Below are 21,310 nucleotides of genomic sequence, written 5' to 3' on the forward strand. Positions count from 1 at the left end.
ATGAGCTGCTGGTCCTCTACCCACAGATGTCTGTATAAGCAAACACTCAGATCTGTTTGAAAGCAGACTTCAAAATTCACAACCTGGATCTCTGTAATCAATCCGGTTGATTGAAACGCGATGCTTACCACAAATTCTCGCAACGTTGCATGGTAACCTCACATCTGTACCCACCCAGCTTTCAGATAGCAGCCACAAGTGAACAACTATTGCAGTGAACTCATCGGCGATGCACGGCCAATGGAGCTCACTTCTTGGGTTGAGGTTGATTGTTTTGGTAATGAACTGACTGGTTAAGGAATAGCAAACGTGGTATGTGGGACGACGGAGGTTTTTTTACGGGACAATGGAGTTAATGTCGAGCACAATGGAATGGAATGACCTGGAGTGGGACGTAAATCTGGCAGGCGATGCAATAACGTGATGCTTAAATGTGTCAACATAATCATAATAATGCATTCCATTCATAAGCGCCTTTCAAAACTCTCAAGGTCACTTTACAGTCAAAGGATGTTTTTTCTGGCGGTGAGCAGCGGCAGCCAGACGCACCAGCGTTCCCTCAACCCGGAAGTGCACTAATTGCGCTAGTTGCAATAATTAAAAGGAGGACCGGCCTGAGCCTTTGTTGCATGAAACAATAGTAATTGTTGATGAGTAAAGTACAGTAATCAAAATACTGTTTTCACGTTACATGTATTTGTTAAACCAGTTGTGATATTCATGTTAAGGAGGCTATTGCAGTTGCTGAAAATAACTCAAAGTAACGCAATTTAACAACTTTTAAAACCAAATAATCAATACGTTACTTTTAATATCAGGTAAGATGTTAATTCATTTACATTTTAAAGATGGCAACAGTGGCTGATTAACCCACCATGAATGACTTTTATACACAACGTCAAGGAGTTTTTGAATAGCTGACTTACATCCAACAACAAAACATTGAGCCTCTACCACCCATTTTAAATGAAGCAAGCACAGCACGCCGTGAACATAATGGCGACTTTCAGGATAAATATCCATCCCATAAGTGTTTAGAAGCAAAGGCGCTCTGAGGCCAAGCTAATTCTAACATACAGCTAATTTCAAGTATAATTAAATCCTTTAAAATATGTTGATGTTGATCACCATTGACTGCCAAGCACCATTATAAATGTGAATGGTTGGCGGCGGCGTCATGACTTTGCACTGCAACGAAGTAACGAAAAACATCAGCTTATCACAATGTAGACAAAATTTTAATCTAAAAATAATTACTGCCATGCAGATATTATCAGGCAGATGGGAATCATAAAACAAATGCTCATATTGTATATTCGATTATCAACATTTTTATTTTTAAAATGGCTAAGAGCGAGAATGTGTGTGCGTGTCAGTGGGGTCTTGTCTTTTGTTTTTCACAATAAATAGACTTTTTGACAGTTTGACAATTGATGATTATCAGACAAATCAGGGATTGGGTTGTAGATAACCAGACATAATGGGGATTTACAGATGTGGAAAACATGATTGAGGAGAAATTACTGCAATCCTTTGTATAATTTTGCACATATTTAGCTATATATGGAGCTAAAAAATGTTTTCACATGAGGGGGGTGGATGTCCAGCACCTTACACACTTGGTTCGAGTAGATTAGCGAGGTTGTAGCTCTACCGCCCCCTTGTGTGAGGCATTAAAAAAAAAAGCCACCATAATGAAGCAGAAACATTTTCTGCAGCGAGCTGACTGTTTCCTCCCCATCTGATGACACGGTGCTCAGGTTGAGGATGCTCTCTCCGCGGGTAAGCGAGTGTTGCTTCCGCAGGTATCAAAAGAGTCTTAAAGGATCTGTTCGGTGCTTGAGGCAGATATGTCAAGTAGTCTCCAGGCTGCATGTGGGTTGAGCTCCTCTTGGTCTCGACAGAGAGCCCACACATACATCATCCTCAGAACTTTATCCTAGCAAGAGAGAGAACCTGAACATGACTCATCGTTTTTCCTCAAAGGTTACGCAATAATCGAAGGTTGATCTGGATGATATACCCAATTCGATTTTATTTACCGAATATTATGATACACGATGGGAACAACATTAGATGGTTCTTGACTGCAAACAATAATAGAAATTATGTTTTATGAATATAGTTCTGACATTGACAATCCATATATGCCTTTCACACATAGGTTCATCTCAGTGACGTGCGGTGAGGTTCATGGCTGGTGAGGCACTGACGTCATCACAGTCAGATTTACAAACATATGAACTCTACAGAGTAGCTTATTCACCATTTGATTGGCAACAGTTCACGTGTTTTGTTTAAAATGTCGGGTCAGCATTCTTTATATAAACTGTAGCATAGAAAAAAACGTTATTATCGTGTTACCTTTACTTATAAATGAAGTCCATGCGCCGCTCCTTCTGAAGAAAGGCATCTATACCTTCTTTGTAGAAGCCTTCCTTATCTTTCTTCAGTTTTAAACGTCTCTCTATTTCTTTCAATTTAGATATGTAATCCTCCATTCTAAAAATAAGGCCAAGCAACACGAAAAAATGACTGGATGGTTGCACTCAATTTGCTAACTGTTTACTGCAGCTTGCTCTCACTAATTCTATTATTCTGCAGCCGAGGAGGCGCAAGAAGAATCTCTGTAATCACCAGCGCCCCCTGTCACGAGGCAGGAGAACTGTGTGCCTCTCCTATCACCTAAACACTGTAGTACAGTGTTTATAATGTAAAGTGACTCTACATCATATACACCAGCTAAACTGTAGAAATTTAGTGCATATACTAAAAGTGTTTGAACACTTTAATAGCGATATACAGAGGGACAGCAATGCGGTCTCACTGCAGAGCAAGCCAGCACAGTTCGTATAGTCATTGCGCAATCCATGGTGAGGCTCAGCCGGCTGCTGCATCACCGCTCGTCTCCACTTAGTATTTGAACGGTAAATGTGAAAATTCAGCGATTTTGAAAAAAACATCCAAAAATGGTGAAGTTAAATGGAAAAGACCTTTAAAGTACAAATCACTCAATAAATATACAGTAAAGTCTTGTTATATCGATATCCAAGGGAGTCCGAAAAAATATCGATATAACCGGGACTATCGATATATCCGACCCTGTTTGCATGTAATTTTCTCCATGCGTGCATAGAAATAGTATCGATATAACGGGGACTATCGATATATCCAATATCGATATAACGAGACTTTACTGTAACTGTTTAATTTATTTTTTCATTTGATATTTCCATGATGACAGGTGAGGCGCGGCCTCACCTGCCTCCCCTGACTGCACGTCACTGGTTCGTTCGTGTGTACTTAATGTGTATGGATTTAATAATTCTCTTGGCCCGATCAGAACCCTGTTGACGATTGTAAATGTCCCTCCCCACGGCGAGACAGTCAATACATTGTGAATTGTTAGCGTGTGTTTTCGCTTCTTGAATAGATTCCTCGACCTCCATAACACAACCACACGTCCCTGAGGAACTACAATAGACAATTCGGCTGATTTACAGCTCATGAATTAGTATTTGTTGAGGGTTGAAGATATAAATAACTGCAGACTAAAGCATCAGACTTGGCCAATGTATGTCCTATGTCAGTCACACGTTGGTTATTATGGACCAAATATTGTGATATTCCTGTCAAAATCTAAATTAATCATTCTATAAGTATGTAAATTTAACCCAGAAGAGAATCTCAAAATAAATGTACATGTGTGTTTGTTTGTCACTTACAGGGTCACCTTCCACCACTTCTCCTTTGGTATTTCGTACTACCATCACTAACTGAGCTTGGAAGGTGATGATTAAGACCGGACCCTGGTCCATCATCTTTCCCATGGCCAGCTGGAGAAAAAGGACAGAGTTTTTAAACGGATGCTTTTAAAAACTGCATCCTAATTATAGTCAATTAGATACAATCGGATATATTTTCTTGAAACCTGCTTTGGAGGTAGGAGTTCAACAAAACTGTATGCGCCGTGTTGATTAATGCAGTTGCTCAATGTACAACTGCACTGAATCAACTTGTTGAGCTCCAACCTGGCACAAAACATTACAAGTAGTTCTACAACCATAAAAAATACAACTTAAATTGAATCAGTTCTGACAATGTCTGAGCATTTTATTTTTTTAACCCGTTTTTTATGTCATTTTCTCACAAATAGTATTTGTCCAAATTTGTTTACATTTCCTGTTGTCTATTGGGTTACACATTTGCAACAACTGTACTCTGAATTATTTCTCAGATGATTACTCTATATCTTATTTGTTCTATAATATGGTGCGATCATTCATGATTCAAGTGAGCACTGTTCTGATTGGATCATAATTGGTCTTTTTGTTGTGCTGAAGTTCTGAGCAATTACTGTCCAGAATTTATCATGGCACCAGCGGTGGCGACCATCTGTCAGAGATTTAGGGGAAGGCGCTTCGTTGAGCGGAAGGAACACGCTGCTGATTCTTGACTACCATTAGAAAAACCTTGGCAAAATTAGGCAGTGTGTTTGAACTTACATCAATGCTGTCGATGTCCAGGATCTTTGAGTGAAACTGAACCCCCATGGCCTTGGCTTGTTGGATTGGGTGTGCTAGCTGACTATATGTCTGCGGATTATGAAAAAAGGACAAAAGATGACTTCACATTTATGATGACATAACAGGAGTGAAGTCCTGCAATCTTAACAATTCAACTGTCAAAAGCTTGTTTCTAGACTTTTGGTACTGAAAGTGTGTGAATGTTGTACCGCTTCATAACACCAGTCTTTCAATACATCCAGCTCCCCTCGGATCATTGCCTGCAAGGATAGTCACAACGTTAGGTGTATCTGAACATTCCAAGACCCAATACAAAATGGTTTTCAAAGAAACGCTTTCAAAGAAAAATCCAAAGAAAAAGACACATTTTTATTCAAAAGAAAAAAATATATTTAACTCACTGCCATTCCCGAATTTATTATGGAATTGAAAATATGAAGAGCGCCATTGCCGAATTAGTTTGGGTTTTGTTTTTTCTTGCTTGGGTGCCCATAAAGCAATGGCCAGACTTCCGGCAATATTTTTCCCTTTCCACAAGGGGGCAGCATTTCAGTTTTTTTCCATGGTATAGCTTTATTCTAGCTTTTCCTACAGATGTTAAAGCGCTATATATACCAATATGTAATAATAATAACAATAATAATACATTTCATTTAGAAGCGCCTTTCAAAACTCTCAAGGACACTTTACAGTCAATGGATGTATGTTTTGCATTGTATTTTTGACAGCCACCCTCATCTCAAGCTCATATAACTCCAGAACCATATAATTTAGGCAATAACTTTTTCTCTGATGAAAGAAGGGAGTTTAAGGTTTCTTATGCTGCATTGAATGTTACACATTATAGAAGATGGCAAAATGGCAGCTCTGGAATTTATATTTCAAAAGTATTGCCATATTTAGAATTTTAAAGCTGAATAGAGCCATGTGAATATCTAGCCACGATCCAATATTAAAAATAGCAAATTGATATGCTCCCCAATGACATGTAATCAATACCTTTGTGACAATGCCAAATTTTCAGTAAAATCTATTCATATAAACCATCATCACATTATTTAAAATTGAGGAACCCCGAGAATGGGCTGCAGATGCGAGAAACGTTTCCCAATCCCAATTTTAATACATCAGAACTTGTGGGCTGCATTGAATCTTTGCGTTATTTGTGAATTTGACTGAATTAACAAAATGTCAAGATAATCCCCCTAGCTGTTTGGTGCATACCTCCAAAATATTAGGGATGATGTCATGTTCACACTGCTTAAGGAAGGAATCTTTGTCAAAAGATGGATCCGATTTCAGGATTTCCGTCAGCACCTCAGACATTTCCGTCTTGGAGAACAGTCCACCTGGACATGTGCAGTAATGAAACACAGGAAATCAATTAGCAGCAAATAACGACAGACGGTTGTGATGATGTCGTAGTTCAGGAACACGCTATGCTGCACACGTATTTTACTAAAACTGTATAATAACTATGCACTAGACAAAAATAAAAAAACAGTGTTTCATTACTACATCAGAAAGTGTCAAGCACAATGGCTGTTACATATTAAAATGACGGCGATATACTTTTTCCCTCTTCATCATGTAACCATAACATCAAGGTTCAATCCAAAAGATGCAGTACTTCTACTGTACAGTACTTTTTTTTGCTATCAGCTTCAATAAGCCTCACAGCATGATTTAATGTAGACTATTAGATCTCACACCTATGAGGTCGGTCATTTTGTCAGTGACGGCCCGTGATGCTCTGATGAAAGCGTTGTCACTCTCATCATACTTCATCTTCATTTCAAAGAACCCTGGAGGGGGAATGAAGTTTGCCGGAAAAGGTGAGCACAGAATCGCAAATGTATGAACTAGGTTAAATGTAAAAATGTGACATCCCATAATGTCAGCTAGTGAAACAATGACCCGCACAGTGATTATTAAAAAAAGAGAATAAAACGTGTTCATATGTCAGGTTTTTATGAGGTTTAAAAAAACAGACCAAGATATTGAATTTCAAAACCTTTTCCACCATGAGTGCAATCAACAACTTGTGCATTGCAAGTGAAAAGAAATGTTTTTCCAATAAACGGTGATGCCATTGACATACCGGGCACAATTCCTCTGATGGGCCCCAAATAAAGCTCAGCTGTTCTAGTAGTTTGTGACATTCGCATACAACAGCGTAAGCAATGAATTGCAAATAACTTGTATAACATTAGATGGAGGGCTCTCACCGTGAAAGTGTTAAAAATCAGAAGGGGATTAAAATTAATAATCTATTAATAATCTCACAACAGTGGCATCGCAAAATACTGGGTTTTACTCCAAGAGTGATGAAAAGACAAGAAAACTATTCATTGTTCATCACCTGCACCCACCCCAAAAAAAAAACATATGTGCTGTGAAGCACGGTAGTGGGAGTATCATGCTTTGAGTTGTCATGCAGGTGAAACTGGGCGGAATTAAGAACAGTTCCAAAAAAAGCAGTATGCGTTGGCACAAAACATTCAGGCTACTTTGAGAGAGCAAAATATGTCAGGAAAGGACTCCTAAAACACCTGAACTTCATTTGAGGTTAATCAGCGGGACTTTAAATTATGTCATGTTTATACGGACCAATTTAACATGAGTTTGAATGTCACCAGAATTTCTGGTGACATTCTAGAAAATTCTGAAAACAGCATTCTAGAAAATTCTGAAAACAGCAAGCTACATCTCGTATTATTAAAGCGCTATATAAATCAATATGTATTGTATTGTTATTTGTAGCGGTTCAAAACAGTGCAACAGTTGTTTATTTTCACAACTACTTTGAAAATTATTACATTTTTTTATGTTGCCTTGTTAAGTTATAGACAGTAGAATGGTGGGAGAGGTTTGAATATGCATATAGTGCTCGTGTTTTATATCGCACAAAAAAAGACATTTGTGGCATATGAGAGGTTTCAATAAATCATGTGTCCCCCTTACTATTGAAGACCACATTATTATCCTTGAAGTCCTTCCACTGTTGGTACCATTTGGAGTCCTTGTGGAGCACCATGCCCATGGCTTCCCTAAAGAGCACATACAAATGATGAAAACCTTGCTAATGTGTTTGATTAACATACAACGATCCAGAGAGGATAATATGGCGATGGCGTTCCCCCTCTCTCAGCATGAGAGCAAAGCAGGTGGCCACTCACGTACTCGTTGGCTTCGAAGACCCTGTTGTCATCTGACGACCCCTTTGAGGAGAATTCGCTTCTCTTGCGGAGTCGAGGAGGGGGCCGGTAGGGGCCGGTGTGGCCCAGATCACCTATCTCTTTCTTTACACTCTCCATACCCTAAAATCACGAACACAAAATAATAGAGTGAAATTCTCACAATGAAAATCTTATTCTCGAGGATGCGTGTTGGGTTTCGCATTCATGGGACAGCGAACCGCTGAAATGTTATACAATGGCTATGATTTTGTGTTGGTGATGCTTTATACTTCATTTCGGCACACATATCTTCAGAATAGAATTGGAAATCTATTTTGAAAACGTATTTTAAAATACAACTAAACTACGTCCAAGGAGTGGAACATTAGTTCTGCCTGATAGTTTTGAAGTTTGAATCTCATCTCTGGCATTACACGTTCCATGCTTCCAATGAGCATCATTGCACAATCCAAAAACATGCAAGTTGAGAACTATAAATTCTCCATTGACCTAAAATTGTTTATCGGAATGTGATCTGTAACTTGCTAAAATTTGTACAGAGTGTAACTCTGTCTAAAATTTAGCTGGGCTCGGCTCCAAGGTTCATAACAGTCATTTTCAGAGCTTTTTTGACACTTGAGTCATGAAAAACAAATGGAGGGAAAAATATGAATAAGTAAATCAGATTTAATTTGTGGAGTCTAAAAAGACACGTTTATGGGAGTGAATGCGTCAAAAGTTGGCTTTACAGGTATAAAATACTGTATATCTTAAATGTTAATTTTTATTTCACCTCCCCGTAGAGCACTGTTGCCTCCATGTGGACGCACATTGAACCTTTTGAAAATCGCCATTACACAAAGTAGCACTGGCTCCAAACCTGTGATATAGCTTTGAATGCACCAGTCTTTCCCAACATTTCTCCACTCTTTGAGACGCTCTCTGCTGAAGTCTTTGCTGTTTTGGCTGCCTCCTCCATTCCCTCTTTAATCTTCTTGCCAATTTCTGTACGTGTGACTTCCTCCAGGCCCTGCTCACCAAGAACGCAGATGCATCAGTCTTATTGTGCCACATAATGATCACAAGATACAAAGGAACAGAGTCAGAAACTTTTGGCATTTACCTCCTTCACTGTATCTGAGAGGGTCTCCAACTTCTTTTTGAGAACTTCAGAAGTCTTTACCGTTTCAGACTCAATAGTTTTCTATGGGAAAACGACATGGTTTTCCAAACTCAACCAAATAGATTGCATGGACACTAATATAGGTTGTGTGGTCAGATACTAACATATTTCCTCCGCGCTTGCCTCAGTGCGTCTGAGTCCTCCAATTTTTTTGCCTCTTCCCGGAACTTTTTAATGTTTTCTTTCATTTCCTTGTTTTTGCTCATCTCTTGCTTCAAGTTGTCCAGGAATTCCCCAAGAAAACCTTTTCTTCCTCCACTCCTCTCCCCCGACAAATATCTTGCATGTTGAAAAGAAGACTGGGGCCCCTTTCCAACATAAGACAAGAATTGAATAAATATAAGACGTCTGCATGGGTACAGTATTGTTATATTTTTTAGGTGATGTAAATGGCATTTATACAAAGGTTAAGGTTAAACATGATTTATCATCACTCCTACCTGAGAAGCGCTTGCGAGAATGCTCCGTATTCTGAAGACATTTGCTCTATTGTGCAGGAACAAGAAAGACGAGGGGAATGCCAAGGAATATCTTTTCAAACACACCTGGTGGCAGACGCAGAATATTAAAATGGGTGGCAATCCAATTATGATCGCACATGTAGGTTAGGTGAGCATGAGGGGAGATATAACATTTCGGAGTAGTGTCAAAACCGAATTAGTGTTACTGTAACCACTTGATGAAAGCGTCGCAAATTATACGTAAGAATATCATTCTTTTTCGAAATACTGTATTATTTCCGAATTGTGTTGGCGTTGTGTAATCATGGTATGGGGCGAATTGACATTCTACCATCAGTCCGCATGCCATCTGGTCGAAGGAAAAACAAAACACCCTACAGGGAGCCCGACCAACAGTGGCACGCGATTTAAATCATTCGAAATAATCATACATTTGATCGTTCAGTGAATGCCAAATCACCCAAACGCTCACCTGGTAACACTGACACAAGGGGGCCGCCATCTTGAATCTGTTCTTCCGGTCTCGAGTCGCGCTACCACGTTCCTGTTGGATGATCTTTGATTTTCATTGGCATATGAGCAGCGGAGGCGGGTCTTCACAGATCCCGGTTTTGACGAACCTTTCAGCGTGGAGTTTGCGTGTCACGCTCTACCGCTGATCGGAAGACATTTCTCCAGTTTTCGCCTCCACATTGCAAATATACTTTCTAAATTAAGTGCTCATGGCCGTGAATTCTATGTGTCGTGTGACTCGCTGGGAAGCAGTTTATTCAGAGGCCCTCATTCCAACTCTCACCCAACCACCGGGGGTGGGTAGAATTGAGCTTCCCATAAGCTAAGGAGCTATCCATAACCTTGCCCCCACATACCTATTGACCTTCAAATTTCTATTCCCTCAGATCATCTTCCTCCCTCCACCTCTGTGTGACTCCCTCTGCCCGTCTCAGCACGATGGGTGACAGAGCTTTCAGCGTCTCTGCCCCCACTCTGGAAGTCACTTCCTCCCAACATTCGTAACATCGATTCTCTTCCCACCTTCAAGTACCATCTCAAAACCCACCTATTTAAAATTGCATTTTCTGTGCAGCTCTCTCGCGTTTCTAGTTATAATTGTATTTTATTTATTGTATTCCATTTGTGATTGTATTTTATTTATTACAGTACCTATGCAAAACAAACATGCGGATCAAACCTCGAAAGATGGAGGACACTGATTTGCTGTGGCGACCCCTTGAAGGGAAAAGCCGAAAGGAAAAGAATACCTATGCTTGTCTGTGACTGTAAAGTGTCCTTGAGAGCTTTGAAAGACGCTTGAAATGTAATTATGCATTATTACATTTATATTCCCCGTGATGTAAATGTTGACAAAAACAGCTGACATCGCAAGACATTCATTCAATTGTGTACCACATATAACAGTGCAGAAATCCCACTAAATACAATCACACATGATTATAAATAGGTGTTGAGTGTGAAAATCCCAAATATATCTCAGTCTTAAAGACAATGACAAAAACAGTCAAGATTAATGGTCGAAGTTTATTCTCAAAACACCTTGAATTATAAAGTGGTCAGATGGAGTATAGCTGAACACAAAAAATGTTTACAAACTAAAAACAGTCTACTAAAACTATCACGGTGACAAAAGTCAAACCAAGGGAATATGAAGAGTGTCTGGCAAATTTACACAATGGTGTAATAACGCACAGCAGGAGCTTGATGTCAACTGCTGAATAAGAACAATCTATGCATTCCTATCAATCCTAACATCGATTTCTCTTCCATTGAGGCGATAGCCATTCATGGTACGACAGACACGCTCAGCAGTCTCAGCGCTGTCAAAGCGAACCACACCACAGCCCTTGGACTTGCCATTCTCCATCTTGATGTCAGCATACTGTACGATACCTGTCATGCAAAAACGCGGCAGTTAAAATGCATTGGGCTAAAAATCAATGTTTGGTAATTCCATCGTCGTTACGTATCAAACTTACCACATGCACTGAAGGTATCCTTCAGCGCTTTCCAGGTAAGGTCAAACGGCAACTACAAGACAAAAACAGCCAAAGGGTTAATCATACTACATGAGAATGACCGGCTAGCAGCGATAACTCCATAGAAGACGTAAAACATACGTTGCGGACAAAGATCTGGCTACCCCTTTTCATATTTACTGCTCCATTTCCAGGGGCTCCGGATCCACCTCCTCCAAAGGAATTTCCACCAAAGCCACGATCCAAATCAGGACGATCAAACTGACCACTGACACCACCAGATCCCATCCGGTCCATTCCAGAGCTCATACGATCAAGGCCACCAGACTGAAAGCGGTTAAGACCTCCAGCGGAGCCCATGCGGTCAAAGTTGCTGGACATTCTGTCAAGCCCAGTGTTGCCCATGCGATCCACGGGCATTGGGGAGCCAAATTCCAGACCAGAGGCGATGCGATCCAAACCTGATGGGCCCAAGCGGTCGAAACTAGTTGGGCCGGGGCGATCCATATTGGAACTCATGCGGTCGAGGCCACCTCCAAGTCTGTCCATACTCGGTCCCAGGCGGTCCATCCCAGAACCGAGACGGTCAAAGCCAGAGCCTATCCTATCCAAGTCAGACACACGGTCAATGCCCATTCGATCCATCCCTCCAATGCGATCCATGCTCGTTCCAAGACGGTCCATTCCAGAATTCATACGGTCCATTCCTATGGAATTTCCTGTATGTAAGAGAAATGTATTACATATGCAGTCTGGTGTGTAGGAGTGTACAGCGTTGGTAAGTTGCAGACATTCAAGGAAGATCATCACATACCTCGCTCAAAGGAGTCTCCAAAGTTATTGCGAGACATGCCCATTTCATTTCGACCAAACTCCCGGTCAAACCCACCACCAATACCTCGGTCCATCTCTGACAAATGCAAGAGATGCAAAGTTTGGATATGAAGTAAGCCTTACACTTTAGATTACTCTGAATCAAAATTCCTGACCATTCATTCTGCCCATCCCAGAAGAGCCAAAGCGATCCATGTTGTTCATTCCTCCAAAATTGTCCATCCCTAAATCTCAGACACACAATAACAATAGTCCTTAAGTATTGAAAACATGCATATCACAAAATCCTGCAAAGAAAGAATGGGTTCTGGAACACACCTCCCATACGGCTTCCCATATTGCCAAAGCCCATTCCATCCATTCCTAACAGAAAAAGACAGAAGAACAGTGAGCAACCAAATATATTCTTGAAGTCTTTGTCAGTAAGAACTTCACAATAACCTCCAATTCCCATGTTGCCCATTCCACCACCGCCGCCTCTGTTCAGCTGGTTAGCGTCGATAGGCTGGCCCCCAGGCCCCAAACCCAAACCAATGCCACTCAAGCCACCTGGATTAAAAAATTAAAAACAAACATCACTGACAGATTTTATGAACAGGCATTACAGAAATGGATATGAATGCTACTGTGGTGCATTTGTTTAGGTTATGCAAAACATTTTATGCTTACGTGGGAGAGATACACCTCTGTCAGGTGGTCCAAAATCTTTGGGCATGGACTTCTCATCCTAAAGGAGATAAAAACAATGTACAAAAATCACAAAATAAGATAAACTGGACCCCAGTGGGCCTTGTTGGTAGCATACCAGTTTGACATGCATGATCCGGTTGAACAACAGCTGTCCATTCAACATGGCTGCAAACTCATTAAGGAAAATTACAAGAGTGCAAATCTTTGAAACTTTGTCAACTCGGATTGAAAATGATTCCAACTACTAGTTGCCGATTTTGTAAAGATACAGACAGCTTGGACCGCTTCAATAGGCAGGTTGAAGCTTACGGTGCCCATCCCTCTGCTCTTTCCGTCCTTGTCCTCCAAGATGTCACTCCTCAACACTGTGCCAGCCATGGCGAATACCTCTTTGAGCTTTTTCCAGCCCACCTTGTAGTCAAGCTGAAGAAATACATTTGGCAGAGTTAAGACTTACGTCGGTGAGCAGACCCATGGCAAATATTCTCATGTTTGTATCTGGGATGTACATAATTCAAAATAGGTGGAAGAAACTGAAAAAAAAACCACCACAATGGCGCAACATAATGCAAAACCTGGCCGGATGTACCCCTTTCTTTTACATCTAAACTTAACACGGCAACACAAAGATTGTCTCAGAACATTGTGGCATTAAGGGTTTTGCAAGGGTTCGTCGCGCTTGCGTCTTTCCATGTTCTTTCGGAAGAGTTTCTGTCTGGAAACCAAAAGTACACATTTCGGCCCTTTTCACAGAAAAAAAACCACCACAATGGCGCAACATAATGCAAAACCTGGCCGGATGTACCCCTTTCTTTTACATCTAAACTTAACACAGCAACACAAAGATTGTCTCAGAACATTGTGGCATTAAGGGTTTTGCAAGGGTTCGTCGCGCTTGCGTCTTTCCATGTTCTTTCGGAAGAGTTTCTGTCTGGAAACCAAAAGTGCACATTTCGGCCCTTTTCAGCTCAAAATTGACAATAATTTCAAGAACCCCCGTTTTCCCCATTATATAATTAAGTCTCACATTTGCAACAAAGACTGTGTTGCCAATTCTCCCCGCTTGCAGGCCATGTATGATCTCCATGGGAATACCGGGATTGTTCATAAGGCTGGGAGGGATGTTGATCATCGGGCCATTCGGTCCAGGGCCCATTCTGTCCATATTCATGCGATCCATTCCACCCATGCCACCATGGGGGCCTCCACCCCCTTGTGTCTTGCAGATTTCCCTCTGAGCAATCATACCATCAGGGTCCTAAAAAAGACAAATCAGTGATCATTTGGCAACGGGGCTGGTGGGACAATTGTGCAGATTGTTTTGTGGTGTACCTCCTTCACTTTAAGGGGACGGCCATTGAGGTTGTACTTGTTGACATTCTCCACTGCCTTCTTCATTAGCTCCTCAGTCCGAAACTCAACCACCCTATCACACAAAAAAGTACCAGTCAGAAAATGTTTTATGGCAATGTCATACAAGTGTACAATTGAAATGACAGCCTGTCACACAACAGAAGAAATAGTTACTTACGCACAACCCTTGGTTGATTGAAGATCATGAAATCACCCAAAATGAAAAATATTCAAGTTAGTAAAAACCACACTTAACTTGATTTTACAACATATATTTTTTCAACACAAAATGAAGAATCATGCACATCAAAACATACATTACCACACGATTAAATCCTCGGCCACACCAGGTGCCACAACTATTCAATTTCTTCTTCAAATTTCCCATCAATAACACAAAGCAATCACAATCCTATTATTATTTTGTTTTTTTATATCCAACATTCAAAAGAGGAAATCCACAATGAAATCGGATTCCTCAATACAGAGATATTGGAGGTTACTATTCCAGAAAAAACATTCTTCTTTCTCAAAATATTTTTGGATTAAAACAACCATCAATCAGAACCTCGATCGCCACTTGCAGAATTCACCTTCTTTAGGTTTATAGAGAAATTCCAGCAACCAAATCGGTACGTTTGCGTGAGTACATAGCAATCTCACAGCTAAGAAGCCAAGAGAAAGCTGAAGTCCTGACAGAGCATCAACCCTAAAATGACCTCACGTCAAGGCCACAGGCGACACCACAAAGGACATGTATCTAACATGTCACAGTCTCATCCACTGCATCTGGTTTCGGAATCTGACAATTGCCCAACAACGAAGAGAGACGAAACCTGACAAACACATGTTTGTCAAAGATATTTCAAAAATTGTGTATGTGTATATATTTGCACTTACCCTTGATTTGCCTTCTGTGTCCATTAAGTGTTCCACGTACGCAACCTCACCCACTACAAATCAGATCCCAGACGACACACACCAAGGGAGAGAAGCCGAGAGAACAATTGGGGTTTAGAATGGAAACAAGGAGGGTGGCCGGTGAGCTCAGACTGCAGTCCTAAGCCTTCGTCCAGCACTGCTCTCGCAGTACAATATGGTACAGGTCTACAAAAAGCAAACTTTTTCTTAACCAAAATGTACCCCTTAACCCTGTCCTTTTAAATTATTCTCCCAAAGCACCAATACAAAGGACTAAGGCTATACAAGTTTTGCCATAAGCCTTCCTATTTGGAAATGGAACAATGTCTTGATGATTGACAAAAATATTTTAGAATGAACGCAAACCATGTTCAAAACAACGACTCGCTTCATTGCTAAACCGCGTGCACACCATTGTAAACCTCAGGGCAATGCATAAATACCATTGTGAAACAGCTCAGTCTATCTTATGCTATAAATACACAGACAATAGCCTGAGTTACAGTCATGAGTTTTGTGAGCAGAATAGTAACAAAAGGCATTTCTGATTATGCTGTTTTATGAAGTACAATTTAGATTCTGCGTCGACCACAGCAGTCTCTCCTGATACAACAAAATGGACCAAACCTCTAAAGACAAGGACAGCGTGACGTAAGAAGTTGTTTCATTTTGTAGACCTGTACCCCAGACAATCCCAAAACACATCCTTGAATGGCACAACATGGAGACCTGCTGAGAAAACATTAGGCTTGTCAATGACACACCTCAAAGAGGAAAATGAAATGCAATTCCACAATCAGATAACATATACTAGTGAGCCCCTTGTAGAGGGGGCTCATGCTCAATAAACGTAAAAAAAAGGCGAGTTTTGGAAAACCCACAAACGTGGCAAACGTGGACCAATAGTCAATCCAAAATCAACAGTGTACATTTGAAATGGGACTTCCCATTTCAGTCTTAAGATTGTTCAAACATCTCTTTTCTTTTTTCAGACAAGAAAACCCCCATTTTACCTATCGACAAGTGAGCGCAGGGCAGATTTTCTGTCGTGAAAGTCAATGAAGTTGAAATCATCTCATTTAGCGTGCGTACGTACATACATACCATGGTTATAACTCATATAATACATCAAAAATTACACTGACTTATAAAAAAACTCCCAATGGACATTTTTGCTCAAAAAATTAGACTAGAAAAGATCATTCCATTAGACCTCTCTGAGGCAATAGCCTATGGCAAATCATTAGCTGACCACAAAAATACAATGGGGCCTTCGCTCCAAACCACACGATTTCTCCAAATAAGCTGTGCAACTGAAACATCCCAAGCTCTTTAAAAGCACTGGTAGTCCAATAAAATGGTTCAATAAAATAAAACGACCACACACACCACTTCAATCACATGGACTCAATGAACCCCCTTATCCAGAACCCTTACCTTTTTCTTTCATTAGGTCTTTGAGGGCTTGCCACTTCACATCATAGGGGATGTTGCTGACAAAAACTCGGTATCGCCTGTTCACGTGTCCATAGGGTTCAAAGCGTCCACCTCCACCTCTCTTCTGGGGTCTCTCCTTCCGGCTAGAACTTCCCTCTTGTTTGACCTTCACGTTCATTTCTCTGCAAGTGAGGGGGAAAAGACATCTTCATATAAATACTTGGATTTTTGTCGCTAACCGGACAGACAATTTCAGTAGGCCTGTCTGGTTCAGGCAGACCAGAGACGAATGATCGCTGCAAACACCTGATTGAATTGAACATTTCAAAATCCATTATTGCAAAAATTACGAACACAATTAGCACTAATATAGATACATGTAAATCGTACACTGGTTAAGTACACAAATGATCTTATTTTGTGAACGCAGCGTCGAGCATAAAATGGTTGCGCGTCCAAAGCAATGAATTGACAACCATATTTACATCGTTTCCATATTCCATATCGATTCCATATTAACACAGTTTACACGTTAATAACGTCGTCTATCACGACCCACAACCATGCAAATCTTCAATTTAACATGTTTCCACGATGACCGCTAATCGTCAAACCCGTGAGCTAGCGAGTTATGTTAGCTATCGGGGGCTAACAAAGAAAACGTTGAAGACATTACCCTTGTTCTTGAGGCGACTCCTGCTGCGGTTCCACAGCTGTGTCGGAAGTATTTTCATTCTGCTCGTTAGACATGGTTTTGACGATAAACTGATTGAAAACAAATGTGTTAGGCTTCTCTGAAAAATAAACCCGCAACAGCAGTTGACTTCAGAGAGCACACGACGTGTAGAAAATGGCGCAGATTTTTTTTTTCACCGGGGGCGGATGTAGAATTTTAAAAATGTGTAACAGGACACACTTATTTCCGCATTGTTACTTCAAAATAAGATAAATACAACCCATCACTACTTCTTCTTTTCCTTTCGGCTTTTCCCCTCAGGGGTCGCCACAGCGAATCAGTGTCCTCCATCTATCCCGGTTTTGTGCATCCTCTTCTCTCACACCAGCTACCTTCATGTCCTCTTTGACCACATCCATAAACCTCCTCTTCGGTCTTCCTCTCGGTCTCCTACCTGGCAGTTCAAGGCTCAGAATCCTTCTCCCTATATAGTCACTCTCTTTCCTCTGGACATGTCCAAACCATCTCAGTCTGGCCTCTCTGACTTTCTCTGCAAAGCCTCTAACACGAGTTGTCCCTCTAATGTACTCATTCCTGATCCTATCCAACCTGGTCCCTCCCAAAGAAAACCTCAACATCTTCAGCTCTGCTACCTCCAGCTCTGCTTCCTGTCTTTTCTTCAGTGGCACTGTCTCCAGTCCAAACATCATGGCTGGTCTGACCACAGTTTTATACACTTTTCCTTTCATCCTAGCTGAAACCCTTCTATCACACATCACACCTGACATTTTTCTCCAGCCGCTCCAGCCTGCCTGGACACGCTTCTTCACCTCTTTTCCACACTCTCCATTGCTCTGGACAATTGACCCCAAGTACTTAAAATCCTCCACCTTCTTTATCTCTTCTCCCTGTAGCATCACTCTTCCACTTTTATCCCTCTCATTCACACACATATATTCCGTCTTGCTGCGACTGATCTTCATTCCTCTCCTTTCCAGGGCATATCTCCACATCTCTAGTTTCTCCGCCACCTGTTCCCTGCTCTCACTACAGATCACAATGTCATCTGCAAACATCATGGTCCAAGGAGATTCTTGTCTAACATCGTCTTTCAGCCTGTCCATCACCATAGCAAACAAGAATGGGCTCAGAGCTGACCCCTGGTGGAGTCCCACCTCCACCTTGAATTCCTCAGTCATACCGACAGCGCACCTCAAAACTGTCTTACAGTCATGATACATGTCTTGTACCGCTCTGACATACTTTTCCGTCACTCCAGACTTCCTCATGCAATGCCACAGCTCTTCTCTGGGCACCCTGTCATACGCTTTCTCCAGATCTACAAAGACACAATGCAATTCCTTCTGACCTTCTCTGTACTTCTCTATCAGCATTCTTAAAGCAAACACTGCATCTGTCGTACTCTTTTTTGGCATGAAGCCATACTGCTGCTCACAAATGTTCACTTCTGCTCTTAGTCTAGCTTCAACTACTCTTTCCCAGAGTTTCATTGTATGGCTCATCAACTTTATTCCTCTGTAATTAGTACAACTCTGCACATCTCCTTTGTTCTTAAAGATGGGCACGAGTACACTTCGTCTCCATTCTTCAGGCATCTGTTCACCATCTAAGATCTTGTTGAATAACCCAGTCAGGAACACCACCGCCACCTCTCCAAGACACTTCCATACCCCGATTGGTAAATCATCAGGCCCAAGTGCCTTTCCCCCCTTCATCCTCTTCAACGCCCTCCTCACTTCATCCTTGCTAATGCTTGCTACGTCTTGGTCCACAACAGTCACGTCTTCTACTCTTTGTTCCTTCTCATTTTCCTCATTCATCAATTCTTCAAAGTACTCTTTCCATCTTGCCATCACACTACTGGCACCTGTTAATACATTGCCATCTCTATCCTTAATCACCCGAACCTGCTGCAGGTCCTTACCATCTTTGTCTCTCTGTCTCGCCAGCCTGTGAAGATCAGTCTCACCTTCCTTGCTGTCCAGCCGAGCATACAAATCATCATAGGCCTCTTGTTTGGCCTTTGCCACCTTTACTTTAACCGTGCGCTGCATCTCCTTGTACTGCTGTCTACTCTCGTCCGTCCTGTCACTGTCCCACTTCTTCTTTGCTAACCTATTTCTCTGTATACACTCCTGCACCTCCCCATTCCACCACCAAGTCTCCTTATCTACCTTTCTTCCACTCGATACACCAAGTACTTTCCGACCTGTGTCTCTGATTATGTTCGCTGTAGTTTGCCAGTCATCTGGAAGGACCTCTTGCCCACCCAGTGCTTTTCTAACCTCCTTCCTAAATATCATGCAACACTCTTCCTTTTTCAACATCCACCATTTTGTCCTCACTTCAGCCTTTGGTTTCTTCATCTTCCTCACTGCCAGCGTCATCCTACACACCACCAACCTATGCTGTCTGGCTACACTCTCACCAACCACTACTTTGCAGTCACTGATTTCCTTTAGATGGTGCCGTTGACACAAAATGTAGTCTATCTGTGTACTTCTGCCTCCACTCTTGGATTGGATTGGATATGCCTTTATTAGTCTCACAGTGGAGAAATTTACATTTCACAGCAGCAAAGTGATGAAAGGAATGAAAGTAGAAAAACGAAATACATGAGCTGCTGGAAAGGCAGCCACTCTCGCGGCGCCGTCTTGAAGTCAAAAGAACAAAAAAACTAAATAACAAATAATATGACAGCATAGAGACACTATGACAAAACAAAGACACAGAGAGACATTCATTCTTCAGGACTTGCTGTACCCTCTTTGTGATGACATTAACTCTTTGAACTCTTTCAACAGTAGCCAAAATGGAACTGTATAGTGCCACTTAGCAGTTTTTTTGACAACGATACTAGTGCAGCGTGTTCTACCGGAGACAGATTCCTTGTGTGTTCTACATACTTGGCAATAAAGATGATTCTGATTCTGACATGAAGCAGTTCTAGATGAAACTTAGAGGTCACCCTATGTTCCTGTCTCTTCTGAAAGAAAGTATTCACAATAGCCATTTACATTCTTTTAGCAAAGTCAACCACCATCTGTCCTTCAGCGTTCCTCATCTGGAGTCCAAACCTGCCCATCACCTCCTCATCATCTTTGTTTCCTGCGCCAACATGCCCATTGAAGTCTCCACCAATTACAACCCTCTCACTTCTTGGGATGTTCTGTATGACTTCATCAAAGTCCAACCAAAAATTTTCCTTCTCCGCCAGCTCACATCCTACTTGTGGGGCATACCCACAAACAACATTGAACATAACGCCTTCAATTTCTAGCTTCAGACTCATCATTCTATCTGATAATCTTTTTACTTCTAAGACATTCCTAACAAACTCCTCTTTTAAGATAACCCCAACTCCATTTCTCTTTCTGTCTTCACCATGATAGAACAACTTAAACCCTGACCCTAAGCTTCTAGCCTTGCTCCCTTTCCACCTGGTCTCCTGGACACACAGTATGTCTACCTTCCTTCTCTGCATCATGTCAACCAGCTCTCTACCTTTACCTGTCATTGTTCCTACATTCAAAGTTCCTACTCTTAGTTGTATACTCTTGGTGTTCCATTTCTCTCTTTTCCTCCGGGCACACCTCCCTCCTCTCCTTCTTCGACCAACAGTAGTCCATTTTCCACTGGCACCCTGAAGGTCAACAGTACCAATGGCGGCCGTTGTTAACCCGGGCCTCGACCGATCCGGTATGAGATTCATAGGTTTGATTTGCATATTTGTTTTGGCAATTTTTTTTACGTCGGATGCCCTTCCTGACACAACCCTCTGTATTTATCCGGGCTTGGGACCGGCACAATAAGACACTGGCTTGTGCCCCCTTGTGGCTACATTACAACCCATCACTACTATGATCCGAATTTCAAGTTAATGTAAAACCCACTTCCGGAAGTTGCCCCACTGTTACCATAACATACTTTACTATTTCCGTGATGGTTGTTCCAAGTTATAAACAGCAGAGGGCCCGATGGCGTTATTAATACAGTAAGTGAGACCTCAACTTACGAACTTAATTGGTTCCCAGA

At 41.4% G+C, this 21,310-nt stretch overlaps 2 protein-coding genes across 4 annotated transcripts; both read right to left on the bottom strand.

Moving 5' to 3' along the window:
* Positions 1-1,308: 1,308 nt before the first annotated feature.
* Positions 1,309-9,873, bottom strand: timm44 (translocase of inner mitochondrial membrane 44 homolog (yeast)). The gene is made up of 13 exons (XM_089001592.1): positions 9,822-9,873; positions 9,329-9,433; positions 8,993-9,196; positions 8,829-8,909; positions 8,586-8,735; positions 7,710-7,846; positions 7,491-7,576; positions 6,239-6,331; positions 5,751-5,875; positions 4,736-4,786; positions 4,506-4,595; positions 3,726-3,836; positions 1,309-1,939 (listed from the first exon to the last, which is right to left on the bottom strand). The coding sequence occupies exons 1-13, from the start codon at positions 9,849-9,851 to the stop codon at positions 1,820-1,822; spliced, it is 1,383 nt and encodes a 460-aa protein (XP_088857718.1). The 5' UTR covers positions 9,852-9,873; the 3' UTR covers positions 1,309-1,819.
* Positions 9,874-10,868: 995 nt separating this feature from the next.
* hnrnpm (heterogeneous nuclear ribonucleoprotein M) lies at positions 10,869-17,439 on the bottom strand. 3 transcript variants are annotated; one of them, XM_089001326.1, is made up of 16 exons: positions 17,255-17,439; positions 16,579-16,760; positions 15,121-15,173; positions 14,399-14,406; positions 14,200-14,293; positions 13,895-14,125; positions 13,137-13,290; positions 12,983-13,032; positions 12,847-12,904; positions 12,619-12,726; positions 12,496-12,540; positions 12,333-12,407; positions 12,158-12,253; positions 11,485-12,062; positions 11,344-11,395; positions 10,869-11,257 (listed from the first exon to the last, which is right to left on the bottom strand). In XM_089001326.1, the coding sequence occupies exons 1-16, from the start codon at positions 17,326-17,328 to the stop codon at positions 11,094-11,096; spliced, it is 2,022 nt and encodes a 673-aa protein (XP_088857452.1). In that variant the 5' UTR covers positions 17,329-17,439; the 3' UTR covers positions 10,869-11,093. The 3 variants fall into 3 exon arrangements, with proteins under 3 accessions (XP_088857452.1, XP_088857451.1, XP_088857450.1); XM_089001325.1 differs by lacking the exons at positions 15,121-15,173; positions 16,579-16,760; positions 17,255-17,439 and having other exon boundaries at positions 12,333-12,401; positions 14,399-14,992; XM_089001324.1 differs by lacking the exons at positions 15,121-15,173; positions 16,579-16,760; positions 17,255-17,439 and having other exon boundaries at positions 12,333-12,401; positions 12,496-12,726; positions 14,399-14,993.
* Between the last annotated feature and the right edge of the window lie 3,871 nt (positions 17,440-21,310).

The sequence above is a fragment of the Hippocampus bargibanti genome, linkage group LG07 (assembly GCF_051943395.1).
Source record: "Hippocampus bargibanti isolate YZ-2025 linkage group LG07, ASM5194339v1, whole genome shotgun sequence".
Lineage (NCBI taxonomy): Eukaryota > Metazoa > Chordata > Actinopteri > Syngnathiformes > Syngnathidae > Hippocampus > Hippocampus bargibanti.

Coding starts and splice junctions, on each gene's coding strand:
- timm44 (XM_089001592.1), bottom strand. CDS start 9,851: ATGGCGGCCCCCTTGTGTCAGTGTTACCAG. Junction 6,332..7,490: donor TAATAATGTGGTCTTCAATA/GTAAGGGGGACA, acceptor TTCCCCCTCCAG/GGTTCTTTGAAATGAAGATG. Junction 4,787..5,750: donor TCATCCCTAATATTTTGGAG/GTATGCACCAAA, acceptor CTATCCTTGCAG/GCAATGATCCGAGGGGAGCT.
- hnrnpm (XM_089001326.1), bottom strand. CDS start 17,328: ATGTCTAACGAGCAGAATGAAAATACTTCCGACACAGCTGTGGAACCG. Junction 15,174..16,578: donor AGACCTAATGAAAGAAAAAG/GTAAGGGTTCTG, acceptor TCTGATTTGTAG/TGGGTGAGGTTGCGTACGTG. Junction 13,291..13,894: donor ACACAGTCTTTGTTGCAAAT/GTGAGACTTAAT, acceptor GTATTTCTTCAG/CTTGACTACAAGGTGGGCTG.